Source organism: Cervus canadensis, chromosome 32, assembly GCF_019320065.1.
Source record: "Cervus canadensis isolate Bull #8, Minnesota chromosome 32, ASM1932006v1, whole genome shotgun sequence".
NCBI classification, from domain to species: domain Eukaryota; kingdom Metazoa; phylum Chordata; class Mammalia; order Artiodactyla; family Cervidae; genus Cervus; species Cervus canadensis.
In genome coordinates this window covers 29402640-29417565 of record NC_057417.1, presented here as the reverse complement: position 1 = coordinate 29417565, position 14926 = coordinate 29402640, and the positions used below count along the sequence as shown (strand labels likewise).

General features: G+C 52.1%; 1 protein-coding gene across 1 annotated transcript in view; it reads left to right on the top strand.

The window, feature by feature from the left end:
• Positions 1-4110: 4110 nt before the first annotated feature.
• ZAN (zonadhesin) overlaps positions 4111-14926 on the top strand; it is a 34863-nt gene continuing 24047 nt past the window's right edge. The window contains exons 1-13 of the mRNA XM_043456540.1: positions 4111-4187; positions 5460-5512; positions 5831-5977; positions 6159-6430; positions 6595-6682; positions 7670-7822; positions 9685-9849; positions 10173-10264; positions 10764-10842; positions 10933-11079; positions 11617-11888; positions 12193-12277; positions 13134-14339. Of these exons, the coding sequence (XP_043312475.1) occupies positions 4111-4187; positions 5460-5512; positions 5831-5977; positions 6159-6430; positions 6595-6682; positions 7670-7822; positions 9685-9849; positions 10173-10264; positions 10764-10842; positions 10933-11079; positions 11617-11888; positions 12193-12277; positions 13134-14339 (2836 nt within the window). The remainder of the gene's footprint in view (positions 4188-5459; positions 5513-5830; positions 5978-6158; positions 6431-6594; positions 6683-7669; positions 7823-9684; positions 9850-10172; positions 10265-10763; positions 10843-10932; positions 11080-11616; positions 11889-12192; positions 12278-13133; positions 14340-14926) is intronic.

The following is a 14926-nucleotide window of genomic DNA, read 5'->3' as shown; positions in this document are numbered from 1 at the left end:
CCCACGCCTGCAGCCCCAGCTCCCACCCTTGACTGCAGCCTCTTGGCCTGCACATCAGGCTGACCGAATGCATCTGCCTGAGCCCGGCCCCCGGGCCACCTCAGCTTCTCCTGGGTCTACTCAGTCCACTGACTTCCCCCAGTAGGTGACTGCTGCTGGAGCTGAGTTAGCAAAATGGGGCCTCTGAGACACTGGAATCTAGGTTGAAGGTTAACTATGTTATTCCCAGCTGGTCAAGGCTCATTCCTCCAAAACTCCATCATAAAACTTCGACACCGTGAAAGATTATTGGCAACAGAAAAACAGCCGAATGGTTTTCCTGCCTATGTGAATCATGTCCAAATGTCTATAAATCTCTCGATTAAAAAAATGAATTATTAAAAAATTATGCCAACCACACACAATTTCTGGTTTTTTATAACAATTTTTTTGGTTTTTGGCTGTGCCTCACGGCGTGGGGGATCTTAGTTTCCCAACCAGGGATCGAACCTGAGCCCCTCAAATTGGAAGCGTGGAGCCTTAACCACTGGACCGCCAGGCAAGTGCCATGATTTTTTTTTTAATAATGATTTTCTTTTTCTGGTTTCTTGAAAACCTGAGCTATGCTGGTCTTTCTATCTTACAGATGAAACTGAGGACCAGAGTGGGTGAACTAAGGGTCCAAAGCCACACAGGGAAGCCAGGAGGGGCTGCATCCCCTGGAGTTATTCCCGGGTTCTTCCACGTCCCAAGGTCACCGACACCTATTCCTACCACAGCCAGTCTTGTCAGTGATAACGGCCCTGGGGCCTTGCCCGTTCCGGCTCCCCAAAAAGCAGAGCTCCTCCCACACCACCATCCCCTCCTGTCCTGCCTGAGCACCAACCCCCAACCCCAGACAGGTTGGAAGCTGTGACCGTCCAGCCCTGTGGCGCCAAAGAGAGGTCAGCAGAGCAGCCCTCAGAGGACTTATTGACTAACCTAGAGGGGCTGGGGGTCACTGGGCTTCTGCGGCTTGTCCCTGGGTTAACCCTTTCCTGGCTCTGTCCCGCTTATTGATCGTTCTCCTCACCTGCTCTGGTGTTTTGCTTTGTTTTGTCTTGGCTGCACCACCAGACATGAGGAACTCCCCCAACCAAGGACTGGACCGGTGCCCCCCTGCAGTGGAAGCTCAGAGTCTTAACCACTAGACCATCAGGGAAGTCCTCTCCTAAGCTTCTCTGGAGGAAGGGGAGATCAGGGTTTGGGCTGGGCATCCTTTGTACTCCCAGCTTTGGTGCAGAAGGACAGAGAATCTCTTTTCTGGGGTTGGGCCCTGTGCATGCTCATTCAGGCAGAAGGAGTCCCTGGAACTCCGAAGGGAGTTGGGACTTTCCTCTCCAACACTTGGAGCAGGGCAGTACCAGCCCCTCCCTGACAGCTTAGGAGGATGGCCAGCCCGGGCAGCCCCGTCACGTGTCGGGGCCAAGGCCAGGCTCTCTGGACACAGCTCTGATAGTACGGAGTGGCGGGGTGCTCCTGAAGTGCAAGGAGTGAAACTGAAGTTTACTAGGAACACCTGGGCGTGGGATACCGGAACTCAGGCTCATGAGAGTTGAGCTCTGGACAGCCCTCCAGCCAAGATACAGCCATGAGAATCAATGGGGTTTTTAAAAAGTGGCAAAGCCACCCTCTTATCTGCATGCTCATGTAGACTTGCTGTTGATGAAACTGATGAAGGTAGATCTGCTCTGACTGGGGTGTGACTTCACCCCCTGTTGGAATACACTTCTAGGAACCATGGGACTTGGCAGGACTCTGAGTAGGTACAATGCTGGACAATTGACATCATTTCTCTAGAGTTCAGTTTTCACATGAGGAAAATGAGGACAATAATTTTACAATGAACAGAACATGAGATTCTACAGACAGCCAACAAGCACATGAAAAGATGCTCAGCATCGTTAATCATTACAGAAATACAAATCAAAACAACAACGAGGTAACACTTCAGTCTGGTCAGAATGGCCATCATTAAAAAATGTACAAATAGCAAATGCTGGAGAAGGCCTGGAGAAAAGGGAACCCCCATAGACTGTTGGTGGAATGTAAACTGGGGCAGCCACTACGGAAACCAGTGTGGAGTTTCCTCAAAAAACTGAAAGTAGAGTTGGCATATAATCCAGCAATCCGACTCCTGAGCATATATCTGGACAAAACCGTAACTCAAAAAGATACATGCACGCCTATGTTCATAGCAGCACTAGTCATGATAGCCAAGACATGGAAACCACTTGAATGTCCACCAATAGATGAATGGATAAAAAAGATGTGGTACATATATATAACAGAATACTACTCAGCCATAAAGAAGAATGAAATAATGCCATTTGCAGCAACATGGATGGACCTGGAGATTATAGGACTAAATAAAGTCAGAAAGGGAAAGACAGATACCATATGCTCTCATTTATATGTAGAATCTAAAGAAATGACACAAATGAACTCACCTATAAAACAGAAACAGATGAAACAGACTCACATAGAGAACAAATTTGTGTTTGCCAATGGGGAGGTGGCGGGGGGAGGAATGGAATGGGAGTTTGGGGTTAGCAGATGCAAGGTATTATCTATAGGATGGATAAACAACAAGATCCTACCATATAGCACTGGGAACTATGTTCAATATCCTGTGATAAACCATAATGGAAAAGACTATGAGAAAGAATATATGTATAACTGAATCACTTTGCTGTGCAGCCACAAAATATTCCTTCATATAAATAATATTTCTTAATACAATCCAACCATCCATCTGGAAAACATTTGCGTGCATGCTAAGTCATTTCATTCATGTCTGACTCTTTGCAATCCTATGGTCTGTAGCCTGCCAGACTCCTCTGTCCATGGGATTCTTCAGGCAAGAATACTGGACTGGGTTGCCATGTCCTCTTCCAGGCGATCTTCCTGATCCAGGGATTGAACCCACATCTCTTGCATCTGTTAGGTCTCCTGCGCTGGCAAGCAGATTCTTTACCACTAGCAACACCTGGGAAGCCCAGCAAACATTTAGGTAACCTTGATTTTTCCTTCCTGTTGTAAATGTTGCTACAATTAACATCTTTAAGGCATGTACATCTTTGTGAAAATACACACATATTTCTGCAGATAGACTCCTAGAAAGGTAAACTGGATCCAAGAGAAACACATTTGAAAGTTAAATAGTCATTGTCAAATTGCCTTCTAAGATGCTTTCATCAACATATTCTCAGCATCAACATATTTGAGTGTGTCTACCTATACTGGGACCAACACTCAATGCTTCAATCCTTTGAACTGTTGCCAACATGAACGTTGTAGTCTTGATCAGCATTTCCCTTATGATGATGGAAGCAGAACCTCTTTTCCAATGTCACCTGGCTCCTTGTCGGTCTTCCTCTGTGACTTGTCTTTTTCAATTCTTTGCCAAGAAGCATTTTCAGTCCTCACTTTGCTGCATCTTTCTGTTGCCTTCGCCCCTGTTGCCAGCTATGTAGAACTTTAGGTTTGAAATGGTTGGAATTCTGGAGACAATGTTCCACTGGATCTCAGAATCCATGGTTACTATTGAAAATTCTGGTGCCATGCTGATTCCTGATCTTTAGTAGGTGACCTGCTTTTTTCTGTCTGAAAGTGTTTGGGATCGTCTCTTCAGCCCTGACAGTCTGAGATTTCATGACACACCTTTCATGGGTCTCTTTGCATTTGTCAGAATGGACCCCTTTTAATCAAGAGACTCAATTGTCAGTTCTGGGGAATCTTCTGTGTTTTTTCTTAAGTAATTTCTTTTTCTTTGTTATTTCTTTTCTGGACTCTCCTGGTTGAATGTCAGTCATCCTGGACCGAGTCTCTCTCTCGCTTTTCTTCCTCTCTTTCTTTCCCTCTCTCTTGTTCTCATTTTATTTCTCTTGATTTCAACGTTTAACTCTTCTGTAGGGGTTTAGGTTTCAGTTCTCATAGTTTTCATTTCCCAGAGCATTCTTGTGTTCTCCGGGCAGTTCTCATGGCTTCCTCAGTAGGATGCCCAGCGAGGAGGGGCAGGGGGGGATAAGGTGGCCTGGGCTCCTCACTCTGCCTTCCTCCTCTCCCCGAGAGCCGCCTCTGAGGTCCTGCATGGCTCCTCCAGTTTGGACTCTGGTGCTGCTGCTGGGGGCTGCCTGGGGCCAGGGCCACATGCCTGCCCCCACCCGGTAAGCTGGGCTCAGGGTGATTTTGGAGGTGCCTCTGAGGAAGAGAGTGAAGGGCAAAGCTGGAAGGGACAAGTGGGCTGGTGATGAATGGTGTGGCCCTGGGGAGGAAGGAGGGACCCCCTGATGGGTGTTAGGAGGCTCCTGAACAGAAGCGGGCGGGGCCCTGCAGGCCGCTGAGCCTGGACCTGGGGGTGTGAGCCGCTGAGCAGAAGCAGGACAGAGGTGAAGTGTCAGGGGACAGGGAGGAGGTGCAGAGCTCGGAAGATGGGTCTGGGGGCGGCAGGGGAGGGCAGAGAGGCTGGGTTCTCAGAAAATGGACAAAACCCAGGGCAGACCCAGTGGACAGAGACACAGCAAGTTGGAAGCAGCAACAAATGATGGATGGCTTGGTGTCCTGGAGCTTGTTTGAGAGGATTTTTTTTTTTTTTTTTTTAACATTTATCGATGTGGCTGTGTCAGGTCTTAGTCGTGGCACTCGGGATTTTCGCTGCATCGTGCGGGCTCAGTCACTGTGGCACGTGGGCTCGGTCGTTGCCGCACGCAGGCCTGGTCGCCCCAGGGCATGTGGGATCCTAGTTCCCCAACCAGGGATCGAACCCTAGTCCCCTGCATTGCAAGGCAGATTCTTAACCACTAAACCACCAGGGAAGTCCCGTGTTTGAAGGGATATGGACAAGCAGGACTTGAACTACTAAAGCAAACAGCTGTCCTGTGTGGCCCACACCACCGGGGAAAGGCCACTGGCTTCTCTGTGGAATCTGTAAGGTGTCACTGGCCTCTGTGTTCAGTCAGGGCAGGACCGTCCCCACCACCCATCTGGCAACACAAGACCCATATGGTCCCTACTCCGTGGGGAAAACTTGGGCAACAGCCCAGGAAAACCTCGACCTGAAAGAAAGTGATGCCTCAGATGTAAACTCTCAGGTGGTGTGTGAGAATTCCCAGACAGAGAAGCTGGTTCTTCTCATGGAAGAGAACCACGCGTGACATCCCGGCACAGCGGGTGGAGGGAGCCAGAGGGGAGGTGAGGCGCTTGGAGGGGAGATGCTTTTTAGGGGACAGATGACAAGGTGAGAAGGCTGTGCGTGACCTTTTTGAAAACCCTCAAGTAAGTGTATGTTCCCTGCATACACGTTGATACAATATGGATAAAAAGAAAGGAACAAACTTCCAGAAAGCTCACAACCGTGGAGGCTTAGCAGTTCTTGGTAATAACGAGAACTACATTTCCCCCCCACCCCCCACCCCCTCTCTTTCCAAATCAATACCAAGGAAAGAGAAGCCTCCAGACTGGAAGCCCCTCACTCGCAGCTCACGGGAAAACTGTGAGTTGAAACCTGGAACTGCTTGGACCTCCGGTCCCTCCCAGGGGTGGCCACCGCAGGTGCCCTCGGCCCTGCGTTGACATAAACATGTAATAAATACGTGAAGGGCAACCTTCAGAGGATGGAGGGTGGAGGGAGCCGGGGAGGAGCAGAGAACAAGCCCTGCCTACAAGGTTCACATTCAAATGAAAACAGCAAGGCAGGAGGCTGCCTAGACGAGCCTGCCTGCCTGGGACCTCGGTTTGCCACCCCCGACCTAGACACCCTCCGCACACACCACCGGGGCTGGCTCTGCAGGCTCCCCTCTCCTCTCCCCAGCCATTCTCACCCACTGTGATTTTGAGGATGACTCCAGACCCCTCTGTGATTGGAGCCAAGCGACTAAAGACGATGGAGATTGGACTCGAGAAAGCCAGCCCTCCCCCGCCAGCGGCACTGGGCCCCCCGGGGGGTACCCCAGTGGAGGTGAGGAGGCTGAAGGTTTAGGGAGGCAGTTGGAAGGTGGACATGGGCAGGTCTGGGTGCAGGGAGCTGGCCCGAAGTGGGTGTTAGGGCTCTGGGAAAGGGCCGGGGGGGGGGCAGCCCTTGGGGGGGGTTGGGTGGGGGGTGGGTAAGGCTTCATCATTCAGGGCTCTGCCTCCCCCAGAGGGCTACTACCTGCACATGGACTCCAGCGCCTTCCACCCGGGCGGGGTGGCCCGCCTGCGAAGCCCCCCGATATGGGAGCAGGGCCCCCTCTGCGTGCGCTTCGCCTACTACATGTTTGGGCTGTCGTGGGGTGCCCAACTCAAGCTGTGGCTGGTCTCAGACACCAAGGGCAAGCACCCCAACCTGCTGTGGAAACACGTGAACACGCAAAGCCCCTCCTGGATCCCCACCGCTGTCACGGTGCCTCTGGGCCTCGTCCTGCCCAGCCGGGTGAGGCTGCAGGCAGAGTCTGAGGTCCCCGTGGGAATCTGGGTGTTGGGTGGGGGTCCAGGAGGGGGCACGGGGGCTGGGAGGGGCTTCTGAGTTCAGGCAGGAAAGTGGGAGCCTGAGGCAAAGGGGCTCATGGGGCGGTGGCCCCCTCCTCCCTCCCGCAGCTGATATTTGAAGGCACGTGGGGCAGCACGACTTATCTGGACATCGCTCTGGACGCTATCTCTATCCGTCGGGGCTCATGCAATCGGGGTGAGCCCACATCCTGCCTCCTCTCTCTCCTCACCCTTTATGTAGGTGCCCAGGTGGCAGGACTCGCTCAGGTACCATGACCCTGGCTTCTCCCAGACTTAGGGCGACTTGCTTCCATCTACCTCCACACCCCACACCTGATTCCTGAAGTTGCCACGCCTGAAGACAGGTTCTCCTGGAACACATAACTGGGGCGACACCTGTCCTAAAGTGACTGGCCTTTCTGGTTTGCCCAGGGCTGTACCTACATTAGCACCAAAAGTCCTGCATCCCAGGAAACCCTCAGTCTCTGACAAACATGGGTGTCTGGTCGACCTGGCTGTAATTAATACTCCAGATCCATTCAGAATTGGCCCTCTAAGCTGATGTTTGAGATTCGAGGGGAATAAAATCAAAGGAAGGGGAATAAATGCACCAGAAGGTGCATGCAAGGAACTAACACTTAATGAGCACAGGCTCCTGCACGTGATGTAGCTTACAACAGGCTGGTGCTCTTGTTCCCAGTTTATTGATGGGGAAACTGAGGCTTGGACAGCTTATGTAACCTGTGGCAGGAACACAGCCGCTGGGGAGTGGGACCAAATCTGCCTAACATCAGGACCCAGGTTGGGACTTGGGAGTCTGACTCCAGACTGAGGCGATCTTTTCTTTTTTTATTTTATTTTATATGCGAGTATTGGACTTCCCAGGTGGCGCGAGTGGTAAAGAACCTACCTGCTAATGCAGGAGACTCCAGAGATGCGGGTTTGATCCCTGGGTCAGGAAGATCCCCTGGAGGAGGGCATGGCAACCCACTCCAGTATTCTTGCCTGGAGAATCCCATGGACAGAGGAGCCTGGTGGGCTACAGTCCACAGGGTCTCAAAGAGTTGAATACGACTGAGGAGACCTAGCATACATACACACACATGGAGTGTAGCTGATTCGTGATGTTGCATCTGAGGCGTACTTTTCTGAGCCGTCTCCTTCCTCCTCTTTCTCCTCTCAGTCTGCATGATGCAGACGTGCAACTTTGACACTCTGAAAGATCTCTGTGGCTGGAGCTGGATCTCGACGCCCTCTGGGGCCAAGTGGGTCCAGAAGAAGGGGCCGACGGGGGTGCAGGACGTGGGGCCCGAGGGAGACTTCTCTAGCCCTGGGGGTGAGTAATGGCCACGCTCTGTCTTCTGACTTTCTGAGCTTCTAGAGACCTTTGCGGCATTTATGATGCTTCTCTGACCACCCTACAGTAACTCCCGTGGGATGGAGTTACCTCCAACCTCCATCAGCTTAAGTTACAGGGCAGAAAGCAAACTCTAAGTGCCCAGCCAGCTCCCCCCGCCATTGCCACCCCCAAAGCTCTACCCGGCAGACCCAACACCACCCTCTCCTCACCTCTTTTCCCCGTCACCCTTCCTTCATTCACCCAACAAACATTTATTGAGCACCTACGGTGTGCCAGGTACTGTCCCACACCAGATAGGTGTGGGAGGAGATGGGGAGACAGTTCCTGAAACAATGAAGAAGTAAATTATACAGTTATAAGTTGACCAGTGCTATCAGGGGGGAAAAAATTGAACAAAGTAAGGGGATTGGGAGAAGGGTAGGCTGGGAGTTTTAAATAGGGTGGCCAGAGGAGGTCTCATAGAGGTCACGTTTGAGCATAAACTTTTAGGAGGTGAGGGAGAGGGGCATGAAATTATTGAGGGGAAGAACATTCTAAGCAAAGGGGCCAGCCTTGCAAAGACCCTGAGGGGGGAGTGGATTGGGGGGTGGTTGTTGAAGCACAGCAGGGAGCCACATGCCTAGGATGGAGAAGATGAGCCCAGATGGGTCCTGGGAGGTTCAGACCACTTGGAGCTTTGAAGGCCGTTGTCAGGACTAACTGTGGCTTTTATTCTACATGGATGCAGGGGCCATTGCAGGAGCAGGGGAGTGGCCTGCTCTGACTTACGTTTAAAAGGATCACCAGGTTGTTTTTGTACTAGAATCCACTGAAGGGACAGGGCAAGGGCAGAGTCCATTCTTCTCCATCCTTCCCTCTGATCCCCTCCTCTGATCTTTTCTGCTGCCTGAGGTTTGCCTTCTAGAAAGACTTGGAGAAAACCCCACCTCACCTTCATACTAAGACCCTGGAGAGCAGGGCCAGCCCATCTCTACATCTCCCTCAGCATTCAGCACTATACCTCATGCCTAGCAGTTTCAGCAAATGTTATCGGGGGTTCCCTTCCCTTTTTTCTCTCCTCCTTTTCCCATCTTGCTCCCTTATGTCTTCCCATCGTTCTTTCCTTCTTCTCCTGCATCTTCTTTTCCGCTTCTCAGATGTCCCAGTATCAACACTTGTTGCTTTCTTTCACCCTTTTACCCCTTCCCTCCTCCTTCCCTTTTGGCTCCTTTCTTTTCTCAGGCCTGCTTCCTGCCATTCTCTCCATTTCAGCCTTCTTCTCTCCTCTACAAAGCCCACCTTTCTCGGGGGCTCCCTGGGCCAAGCGTGCTCTCCAGGTAGAAGTCCTTGGGTGTCGTGACACGTGCCTCCTTAATCCACACCCCTCCGTGGCACCCCCCTCCTGCAGCCCAGCTTCCAGGCTACCTACCAGTTGCATCACGGAGTGAGGTCCAGGCTGATCGGCTGCCTGAGCTGGTGGGCTGGTGGGGGTAGGCGGCTGGGCGCGGACATCCCCACAGTCAGCATCATACCCGCATTCTCGCCACTCCGTGAGTCACTTACGTCCAGTGGCTCAAGAACAGGAAGAGGATGTTTGAGGGGACCTCAAACATCAGAATCCAGAGGACAGGTCTCTGACTGCTGCTTCTGACAAGATGCCGCCTTTCCTGCCTCCTCATCCACACCTGCCAAGCATTTCTGGAAGAATCCAAGGCCTCAGCCATTCGTGTGATGGGTGTGGGCTCGCCTCGGTGCTGGCTCATCCTTGGCAGCTGTTAAAGGTCCCTGGGGCCAGGCTCCCTGCCCCTGCAGCCCCCAGCCCAAGTCACTCAGCACTTTACTGATCTTTTCCTCCCCAGATGGCTATTACATGCTCCTGGACCCCAAGAATGCAAAAGCGAGTCAGAAATCTGTCCTCCTAAGCCCCCTGATCCAGTCCTCCGGCTGCCTGAGTCTGTCCTTTCACTACGTCCTCCGTGGCCGGTCTCCCGGTGCAGGCTTCATGGCCTACGCGTCTGTCTTGGGTGAGAATGTCAGTGTCACAGGACTCACACTGTCCTGAGGCTCTTTTTCCAGGGTTGGGTTGACGAGGAAATGGGGGGCATCCCCCAGGGTCTGGGGAAATCTGGGATACTGGCAAGATGATTCCATGGGGTGGAATTTGGGAGCAGGGAGGGCATGGGCTTCTGGAAAAATAGATTTTAAAAAACCAGGAGAGTGAGACAAAAGGATGTGCTGAGAACCTACTCCAGGTATTCCCTCGGCTACTCATCCTTCGGAGTACTGGTGTGACTTCATTTCCCAGCCCCCTTCATCTCATGGCTCTCTTGGGTTCCTTCCATCGTAGGCAGCATCCGGAAACACACCATCTTCTCAGGACAACCTGGACCCAACTGGCAGCCTGTCTCTGTCAATTACACAGGCCAGGGACAGATTCAGGTATAGAGCAGCAAGGGGTCAGGTCTCCTTTTATGGGAGGCGTGCTCGATATTGACATGGACTGAGAGTCTGGGCCCTGGAAGCCGGGTGCCTGGGTCCCTGCATACAGTAAAATCAGATGGAGGGGGCTGAGCTTTTAGGCAGGGCTTCTCTGGAAGCTCAGCTGATAAAGAATCCGCCTGCAGTGCAGGAGAGCCCAGTTCGATTCCTGGGTTGGGAAGATCCCCTGGAGAAGGGATAAGTCTACCCACTCCAGTATTCTTGGGCTTCCCTGGTGGTTCAGGCAGTAAAGAATCCATCTGCAATGCAGGAGACCTGTTCAATCCCTGGGTTGGGAAGATCCCCTGGAGGAGAGCATGGCAACTCACTCCAGTATTCTTGCCTGAGGAATCCCTGAGGACAGAGGAGCCTGGCGGGCTACAGCCTATGGGGTTGCAAAGAGCCGGACATGACTGTTATGCTTTTCCTCACTCCTGGGCCGTTCTCCCTCTCCCTTCAGTTCACCCTGGTGGGCGTGTTTGCAAAGATCCCAGAGCCAGCGGTGGCCGTGGATGCAATCAGCATTGCTCCCTGTGGGGGTGAGAGGGGCTCGGAGAACAGGGTGGGGGTTGAGAGGGGAATAGAGAGCATGGCGCAGATTTCTTGCACCTCCCATTCTGATTCTCCAGAGAGCTTTCCTCAGTGTGACTTTGAAGACAAGGACCACCCCTTCTGTGACTGGGTCCAGGTATTACAGGATGGCGGACACTGGACCCAGGGAAGTGCAAATACGCTCATCCACGGTACAGGTCCCTTCGGAATCTCCCTCAGTGGAGGTGAGGAGAGGGAGGAGCCCTCAAGGCAACGAGTTCCTGAATCTGCTCACAGCTAGTGGGCGGGCTGGCGTGATTGACACAAGATGTAGGTGGTGAGGATCAACCAGGGGGTGTTTACTGGAAAGCGGTAATGGGGCCAGAGCTCTGGAAGCAACAGAGGTAGAATGAGTTGAGGATTATTATGTTCTGGGTTCACTTGAAAACCCCCTAAAAAAATCCAGGCATCGCATTTCTCATTGAGCCCAAGGCCTCAAAATCCACTGTCGTTTTCAGTCAAGACATTTACTGATGCAGCCAGTACAGGAGTCTGGGTTGCTGGTTTGGTTTTCCCTTTCTTTCTGATCCTGCCTTCTTCCAGTGAGAAGTCTACAAAGAGCAGGAAACCAAACCAAACAACAAACAAAAAAGTCCACTGCAATGTGGGGAGTCTGGGTGTTTGCATCTCATCCCCACTTGGAAAGCAAGGTGGCGCTCAGGAAAGCACAGGCCTTGTCCTCTGGGGGTTTCTCACCTTGCCCGTTCCCTTCTTATGCCCAGAAAGTCACTTCGTCTACCTTGAGGCTGACAAGTTCTCCCAGGAAGGCCAGTCTTACAAACTGGTGAGCCGGCCCTTCTGTGCCCCGGGTGCCATCTGTGTGGCATTCGCCTACCACATGGATGGCCGCGGAAAGGGCACGAAGCTCAGGCTTCAGCTGGGGAGCCCTGCGGGCAGCCCCCCAAGTTCTCTCTGGGAACGAGTTGGGTCTCAGGGCCCTGACTGGCTGAACGAGTCCACGACCATCCCTTCGGGACATCAACAGCCTATGCAGGTGAGGAAGGGCGAGAGGCACTGTGTGAGCGCCACCGTGGGGCTGGTGAGGGGGGTGAATGGCTGGGGTCCAGGAGCACAACCAGGACTGCGAGGATGGATCTCTGGAGGAAGGGCGGAGCAGAGGGCACTCTGTGTCCCCCATCAGGCTCTCCGGCCCCTGGGAAGGCCAGGGTCCACAGGGCACTGTTGAGGCCAGAATAAGGCGACATCTTGGTGGAAGACAGACTCTCTGCCCAGAGTCACCGCGTTGCCAGGCCTTCACTTCTATTTCTCTCTTGTTTTTTTCTCCCTCGGACCCTCAGCTGATGTTTGAGGTTGAGAGGGGCTCCCACGCTGCCTTCGTCGTTGCTTTGGGTTTCATCTTCATCAGTCAGGGGACCTGTCGAGGTAAGACAGGACCCCAGGCCCCGGAAAGGGGGCTGCGCTCTGGGATGAGCAGCACTTGAGCTTCTCTGCACACGCTGCTCACAACTCACTGATCAGAGACTTATGAATGCGTCCTTTGTCACCCGAACGTTACTGACCGGAGGCGTTTCAATGTTCACTGACATAACAAATTGCTGGCCACAGGCGTTCATTTCTGCAAACACCAACACCGCCCCCCCCCACTACCCTTTCAATAATGTGTTAAAATGCAAGTCCTCTTTTGTGTCCTGGTGGCTCAGTTGGTTAAGAATCCACCCGAAATGCAGGAGACCCAGGTTTGATCCCTGAGTCAGGAAGATCCCCTGGAAGAAGGGATAGGCTACCCACTCCAGTATTCTTGCCTGAAGAATTCCTTGGACGGAAGAGCCTGGTGAGCTACAGTCCACGGGGTCGCAAAGAGTCGGACACAACTGAGCGACAAACACTTTTGTGCCCGAGGCCCCACAAAGCCCCACAAAAAACACCCCATTTGTTTCGTTTCCCAAACCCGGCGCAAGAACAGACATATATTCGGGGCAGTTTTTGTTGAGTGTTGAGTGAATGGAGATTGGGTTGGGATTAGAAGAGGTGTGACAAAGTTACCCACTCCAGTTAGATGGGGGTCAAGATGGGGGTGGTGTGATTTTGACTAAACTCCAGGAATTTTTTTTCTTTGCAGGATCTGCATCTACAGCACTCCTTCCCAAACCTCTAGGTCCCCCTACTGGCCCTTCTGAAACCCCTGCCCACACAGAAAAACCTGTGACCCCTGAAGAAACACCCACCACCTCTAGTGAAATATCCCCTGTCCACACAGAAAAACCTGTAACCCCTGAAGAAACATCCACCACCTCCAGTGAAATATCCCCTGTCCCCACAGAAAAACCTGTGGCCGCCACAGAAAAACCAACTGTCCCCAGTGAAACACCTCCTGTCCCCACAGAAAAGCCTGTGGTTCCCGCAGAAAAGCCCACTGTTCCCACAGAAAGACCTACAGTTCCCACAGAAAAACCCACCATCCTCCCTGAAGAACCCACCTTCCTTCCTGAATGGCCCTTTGTCCCTCCTGAAGGGCCCACCATCCCCACAGAAAAGCCCACTGTCCCCACTGAAAAGACCACCACTCCCACTAAGAAGACCACCATTCCCACAGAAAAACCCACCATCCTCACTGAAGAACCCACCTTCCTACCTGAATGGCCCTTTTTCCCTAGTGAATGGCCCCCTGTCCCTACAGAAAAACCCACAATCCCTGCTGAAAAGACCACCATCCCCACTGAAAAAACAACCATCCCCACAGAAAAAACAATGGTCCCCACAGAAAAGACCACCATTCCCACAGAAAAAACAACCACCTCCACAGAAAAAGTCACTGTCCCCACGGAAAAGACCACCATTCCCACAGAAAAAACCACTGTCCCCACTGAAAAGACCACCATTCCCACAGAGAAAACCACTGTCCCCACTGAAAAGACCACCTTTCCCACAGAAAAAACCACTGTCCCCACCAAAAAGACCACCATTCCCACTGAAAAGACCGCCATTCCCACTGAAAAAACAACCATCTCCATAGAAAAAACCACTGTCCCCACTGAAAAGACCACCACTCTCACCAAAAAGACCACCATTCCCACTGAAAAAACAACCATCTCCACAGAAAAAAACACTGTCCCCACTGAAAAGACCACCTTTCCCACAGAAAAAACCACTGTCCCCACCAAAAAGACCACCATTCCCACCAAAAGGACCACCATTCCCACAGAAAAAACCACTGTCCCCACCAAAAAGACCACCATTCCCACCAAAAGGACCACCATTCCCACAGAAAAAACCACTGTCCCCACCAAATATACCACCATTCCCACTAAAAAGACCACCATCCCCACAGGAAAACCCGCTGTCCCCACTGAAAGGCCCACAACTCCCATGACACCCCAGCCCAGCCCAGCTCTTGTACCCACTCAGCCGACAGTCTTCACGATGCCAAGTACCTCCATGACCCCTGTGACCCCGGCCACCACTACAACCCCGAGACCTACTCCTGGTATGTGGTGGAGCCTCGGACAAAGAGCTGGAAGTCAGAGACAGTGGTGAGGAGAGAGGGCTGGGGAAACGCATGCTGTAGAAAAGTGCAGTCTCAGAGGGAAGAGGAACCAATCATGGTGACTTTAGAAAGATGAGGACAACCTTGAGAAGGATGGTGGGGGATGGGTGGGGTGGGGTTGTTTCGAACCAACCACTAGACTTACTAGTGCTTCTTCTTTTACTAAGATATAATTCACTGCCGTCAAATTCATCCTTTCAAAGTGTATGATTTGGTGGTTTTAGTGTGTTCACAAAATTGTGCAACCACCCTCCCTTTTCCATTTCAAGACATTTTGCATCACCTCGAAAAGAAAGCCCATATTCATCAGTGGGCGTTCCCTGTCCCCCAACCCCTCAGCCCTTGACCACCACAAACCTGCTTTCTGTCTCTATGGATTTGCCTGTTCTGGACAATTCATACACAGGAATGATGTTATAGGTGGTCTTCTGTGACTGGCTTCTTTTTTTCTCAGCATGTGTTGTTGTCAAGGTTGTGGTTTATCCAGGCTGTGGTTTGTGTCAGGACTTCGTTGCTTTGAATGGCTG